The sequence below is a fragment of the Macadamia integrifolia genome, chromosome 2, assembly GCF_013358625.1.
Source record: "Macadamia integrifolia cultivar HAES 741 chromosome 2, SCU_Mint_v3, whole genome shotgun sequence".
In the NCBI taxonomy this organism is placed as follows: domain Eukaryota; kingdom Viridiplantae; phylum Streptophyta; class Magnoliopsida; order Proteales; family Proteaceae; genus Macadamia; species Macadamia integrifolia.
In genome coordinates this window covers 14,493,038-14,499,257 of record NC_056558.1, presented here as the reverse complement: position 1 = coordinate 14,499,257, position 6,220 = coordinate 14,493,038, and the positions used below count along the sequence as shown (strand labels likewise).

Genomic DNA, 6,220 nt, shown 5'->3' with positions numbered 1-6,220 from the left:
AAAAAAAAAAAAAAAAAAAAAAAAAAAAAAAAAAAAAAAAAAAAAGAAAAGAAAAAAAAAGAAAAGAAAAGAAAAGAAAAAGAGAACATGAAAATTTCCAGGGTTTAAGAGATTTTGTCTGTGATATGCAAGGGTCATGAGTGTGGTTATTTGTATAGCATTTGGGTTTCTTTGATAAACTCCGAAAAACTTACCTCATTGTCCCACACTTTTAGGACAAAATCACAACAAATGCATGTGTGCATCAGAATAAATTATTTTTATTCTAAATTTTTCATGGATCAGCCCATCAGTTGTCAATCAAACACTTATATTTTTTATCAAATGACCATTTAGGAGCAAGTTTGTGCTCGGACTCGGTAGAATTACAACAACAATATACTCAACTTTATTACGATTTAATTGGGACAACTAAACCCAGGGAGTAACATAGTTAGTGAGCAACGAATTTGGTACGAAACATAACCTCGGAGGTCTTAAGTTCGACTCTTAGGTTTACCTTGGGCCACTCACAACGGTATTAATTTGGCTTCCTGGTTAATCCCGCTAATGACTTGGTTCAGTGATTGTGGGGTCAATTGAACTCAAGGGAATAGTACCCTCCTTAGCACTAAACTTCATGGAAAAGATGCAAGTCCTTATAAAGTCTTTACATCAGACTACTCACATCTGATGTATGATCAATTGATTTCGCATGGAACCCAACATATTGGTCTCTAGATATTTACAGTTACGGTACTTTTCTGCAGTTACCCATGTCAACCAAGAACTGTCTATTACAATGTAGAATATGAATGTGACTTTATATATGACAGAAAATGTATCAATCAATCAACTTAAATGAAAAAAAGGGGGATGTCCATTTGGAGAAATCCGATAAAATTAGAATGATACAGAAAAATTAGTATGGCCCCTACGCAAGGAAGACATGCACAAATCGAGAAATGGTGCAAAATTTTTACCTATCAGGAGAAAAAAAATGTATATGAGAAGATATATATGATTATGAAGGACCACCTACCATAAAGGTATCACCTATGTTAATAACAAAGGCATCACTCCTTGGTCGAACGGATTTCCATTTGTTATGAGCATATACTTCAAGTCCACCAACTTCATCTTGATGAAGTATGGTTAGAGAAGTAGGATCACAGTGAGGACCAGTGCCAAGAGTGCGACCAGGTTCTTGACAAGGTGGGTAGTAGTTACATCTCATTATAGAGCTACTATCTTGGAAGAATCTCCTATAGTGCAAACGATCTATTCCCAAGCTAATGGCCAAGAGCTCCATAATCACTAAAGACAACTCCTTCATTGCTTCACAATATCTTTGATACACCAACCTATAAAGGATCAAAGTATATATTGTTAGTGTAACTTCAAGAAGCAGAAGCACATATTAACCAATCTAGCTAAGTCTCTAGCTACTTACCCTGCCTCTTCAAAATCTTCCCCCAAGAGGGATGTGAAGTAGTTTAACACAATAGGCTGATAGGCATTCTCATGATATCCAAAGGAGAGTGTCTCCTTCCATGGCAATTTGGAGGAGAAACGGTCGGCGTGGGCGCCTGAGTAACCCCACATGCTACCAGGCATTCTCCGAGCTTTGAGCTTTTGGGTAGTGGGTAGATTGAAGAAAGCATTCAGGTGATCATGGGCTGCACGAATGAGATTGGCATCAACACCATGGTTGATCACTTGGAAGAACCCATGGTTCACACAAGCATCCCTAATGAGCTCTGTGGCTTGTTTTGTTTGAACTTGGTCACCCAGGAAGAAGCCTTGGAGATCTATTAAGGGCTCTTTAAGCTCTTCCTGAGCATAACCCAAGTCTCTATGAGGCCAATGGAACTCTCTTGGTATCTTTGGTTGTTTTCTTAGCAAAGATGAGTCAAAACTCTCATACCCATTATCCCTTTGTTCCTTAAGGTCTAATGGAGGGCTCAAGATAAGGGTAGAGGAACTTGAATCCATTGGGAGGGAAGTTCCTGAAAAGAGTGGAGGATGAAGGTACGGTATTTATAGGATCCAAACTAGAAGGGTCACTAAAAACAAAGAAAAAAAAAAAAAGAAATGGAAGGAATGACATACAATAGGCCAAGGACACATTAATTCCCTAGGTTGGAGAGAGAAGATTAGGGATCTGGTTCATCAACCAACAACTACTGGGACTAGTGAAGCCCTAAAACCCATTGGTCACTATCTCATATAAACAAGACAAATAGGTTACCATATGCAGTAGCCCCTATCCCTTCTTGTCCTTCTCTCCAAATGAAAATTCAGATTGCTTGTTCCCCAGGACCCCCGTTAAATAATTTTACTATATCCTCAAAACTAGATAGAGACTTGAATTCTCTATTTTCTCCCCCCTCCCCCCTCCTCTCTTCTTATGAGTCATTTTCCTTGTTACCTAGCTGCAAAGAATCTCTCTCTCTCCACTACAAGACAGATTTCAAGCTTTTCAAGGTTGGTTATGGCAGCATGGAAGCATCACAAAATCTGGTTAAAAACTAGTTATCAAGTTCCAACATCATTTGTCTTTAATAGAAGAATAATTTTTTTTTTTAAAGAAAAAAAATAAAAATAGAAGAATAGTTTCTGAAGCCATGTGGCTTTTGAACTTACTCTTTAACACCTTATGTAGAAGAATAGTTTTTTTTTTTTTTTTTTTTTAACTGAGAAAGTGATAACACATGATCCCTCAAAAACCTTTTCTTTGGATTCTTTCACAAAGTTTACAACAAATAATAGCTTTCTTATTGGGTTTGCAAGATAAGTAAGGCTGTTTGTTTCCAGGTAAAAGCTGCTCAAAAGGAATTCTCAAGTGAAAAAAAGGTTACATAGTACACGAGGCTCTCACAAGTGAGGGATGAGGGGAGAGTCATAATATATGTAGTCTTAGAATCAATGACTATTAGGTCATAATGGAACAAGTTTATCGTTGCACCTTAAAAATGAATGACAATTCTTTTGTTTCATAAAATATCTTTATCAAGGATAAGATTAATGAACTAAACAAGCTAGGTATTCATATATAGTGAAAATCAAGCTCCTGTGCAGTAAAGCGGGATCTCCCACCTTGGACTTAGTTGATATGCATCTCCGAAACTTAAGTCATTGTCAGGAAATAAGTAAAATAATGCTAGGCTTAATGGATGTACATTATGGCTAATTTATTAATCAATTGAACTAATAAAGGGAGCATCCATGGGTTAAATTGTAGGATTTTAGATAAGCTAGTAAACTGTTAATATATATTAATTAGTGATCTCTATATTTATCATGGACTTTCTTATGATCAATATTTTAGAAACAAATAATCTTTTATAGTGCATAATATCTTGAGTGATCACTGTGCCAATGCACAAGGCAACGGGAGGCCACGCGCTGAAGCATCGTCAGCACATGGGGTAGAGTGACAATACAGTATTTTTTGACCCGCCCAGGTCTAAGCTTTGACACACGCAAGCGGATAACTTTATTTTTCCTAAAAATAATTTACATCCATGGATTTATTATGGCTAATTTATATATTAATAGCGATTTATTTATAGTGTCTCACATTCTTATAATCAAGCAATTAGTGATCTATTTATAGATTTAAAAACAATTGCTCTATTTTTCACTTCCACAGTACTCTTTCATAATTATACATATATATATATATATATATATATAAATTTCTTGTTCCCATTATAATCACTAGTTATAAGAGGGTCTACCACTTTAGATTAGAAACCCATTTGAACTCTAAAACCTTAGTCATAACTCAAGAAATGTAACTTTATTTTTATTTAATTATTTATTTATTTATTTTTTAGAGTAAGAGATGTACCTTATGATGGCATGTTTGGGAAAAGAGAGTGAATTGAGACTTTTCACTTTGGATCATCTCCAAATATTTTGCTATAGGAGAGATGAGATTTTCACAAACTTCCATATAGAAAAACAGAGGACGATTTCTTTGGAAATGGGACCATTTGCCCAAAATCCCCAAGAAGATATGAGTGACTTAAAAAAGCAATGAATGTCTATGCCCGACATGGATATCCATTTCTTCTTTACTCTTATCTAATTTTCTGAACTTCCTTTGTCTCCTAAACAAAAAGAGACAGAAACATTCACGTGCCATTGGCCTTGTTATTCCTCATCTCCTTGTTAAAAGACACCTTACTAAGTCTCTCTCTCTCTACCCATATTCCCACTAAGTGAAGCAAGTGGGGTGTACACATGCAGTAAATCCACGTGTCCAGTGATCACGGGCGGGGGGCCAGCGGGGTTGGCTGCACCTTAAGGGGTCCTAGTGGGTGGGCTCTCTAGGGGTCCAAAAGCAAGAGGGTTGATGCACCAGGTCAGGAGAAAGCTGCTAAGTTGGGGTGGGGCTGCACTGTGGAAATGGTAAAACAAGAGGTAGATAGAGCTAGGACCCGCTGGGATAATAGGTCCAAACAAGTGTTGGGGCCTGATGCAACCTTTGGAGGATCTCATGGACTTTTGTATGGGTTCTATTTTGGATTTTATGGGTTTATCAGTTTATGGTTTAGATGTCTTTCGGGCATATGGGTAGACACTTCTGTGTTTCCCACCCATATTTCTCTCCTATGTCTTAAAATCTGCCATTGATGGGACTGTTAATCTGACCACATGCTTTAGATCTTCTTGGGCCTCAGAAAATGTAAGCATGTATTCACATTTTCACAGTTATGCTGGGAGGAATTGAAGTTATGTTTGAATATCAAGAAGAAAAAAAATTCGAAAATTTTGAATTTGAAGAGAAAGATAAATATATAAATCAATGATCGTGTCATTATGATTTTGTCTTATTTTATTTTATTTTCTTGATATTCAAACATAACATAAAATGAAATCACAGATTTTATTGAATGGAAAGTTTGATTCATATTACATTTCTAGGGTTTAGGTTGATCACGTTGCCAATTCTACTTGCTTGCACCATGTTCACAGTTGTTTGAATGGATATAAATCCCAAAAAGGGTCACAAAGGCTCACCATTTATTGAATTTTGTCTTATATTTTAGTGGCCCTATTATTTTTAGGATTATTGATTTTCTTACAACATATTTTATTAGGGTTTTAAATCTTTACGAATCTGTATGTGTTTGAGCTGGACCAAGCCAAACCCATGTTTCAAATTTCTTCACCCTTATTTGGGCTGGTAACTTTCAGTTCAGTCATGTAGCTAGCCTGCTTGAACTGGAAGAATCGATTTGTCCCCTCAACTCTAAGCCCAAATTTTCAAAAGCCGCTTAGAAAGCTTTTGGGCCAATCTTTTTCATTTTTTTTTTGGGGGGGGGGGGGGGGGGGGGGGGGGGGGGGGAAGGGGTTTGTTATAGGAGAAAGTAGGATATCATGAAACAGTTTTATGTCAAACAAGACAAGATCCTCTCCAATGCACATCTAATGACTTGGAGGCACTTGGGGTTTATGCCTGTCGCTACCAACTATCACATGGTGCCTTTAAGAGGATCCAGATCTCATCAAACATGGGGCACTACAACATTCTTCCCATCAAGCAGTGAATGCTGTCTTGTAATTTTTTTATTGAGAATATTTCAAATATTATGCTCTTAAGTTTTTTTATATTCCTTTGTTTTTAACGTTTATTTGGACTTGGGGTAATAGTGTTAGGAAGGGAATCCTCTCCAGCACCTCCAATCCTCATCAGATGACTTAGCAACACCCAAACATGCATCTCAAGTACTGTTCATCTGTCGGATCCGTGCTGGAGAGGATCCAAGTCCATGGTATGATTATAAATAAAAGTGGAAATAACCAAAAGACAGTTCTGTCAAGAGAGGGCTCTCTTAGGTCCACCTTGTTGTACCACATGATATGACAATATGATTATTCTGACCTTTGGATAGATAAGGTGTGATCTGGATTGATCTTATATAAATTTTCACAACCAAAATCAATTATATATTCCTCATTTAATAGCAGTGAAAGAAAACCATGTATAGCATGCACCTTTTTTTTTTTTTTTTTTGGTAATTTTTATTCATTGGTCCATGTCTTGCTGAATTGCAGGCGCCTTTATCGTAGTGGTGGGTTTTGGAAATGATCAATTTTGATTAAGTTGAAATTTGATATTTTGCCATATGAGCAGAGTACCTTGGATCTATTTTTCCATAAAATTAGAACCGTCTTCAACTTGCCATATGGAAGATATTGTAATCAGTTTTTGTTTTTGTTTTTTTTT

General features: G+C 36.5%; 1 protein-coding gene and 1 non-coding gene across 2 annotated transcripts in view; one reads left to right on the top strand and one right to left on the bottom strand.

Annotated features, from left to right (window-relative positions):
* The window catches only part of LOC122059718 (gibberellin 20 oxidase 2-like), a 2,870-nt gene extending 880 nt beyond the window's left edge, over positions 1-1,990 (bottom strand). The window contains exons 1-2 of the mRNA XM_042622730.1: positions 1,433-1,990; positions 1,022-1,343 (exon numbers count right to left, since the gene is read on the bottom strand). Coding sequence (XP_042478664.1) covers positions 1,022-1,343; positions 1,433-1,974 — 864 coding nt within the window. The 5' untranslated portion in view covers positions 1,975-1,990. The remainder of the gene's footprint in view (positions 1-1,021; positions 1,344-1,432) is intronic.
* Positions 856-959, top strand: LOC122072401. The gene has a single exon (XR_006138419.1). It is a non-coding gene; the product is annotated as a U6 spliceosomal RNA (small nuclear RNA).
* Positions 1,991-6,220: the final 4,230 nt, after the last annotated feature.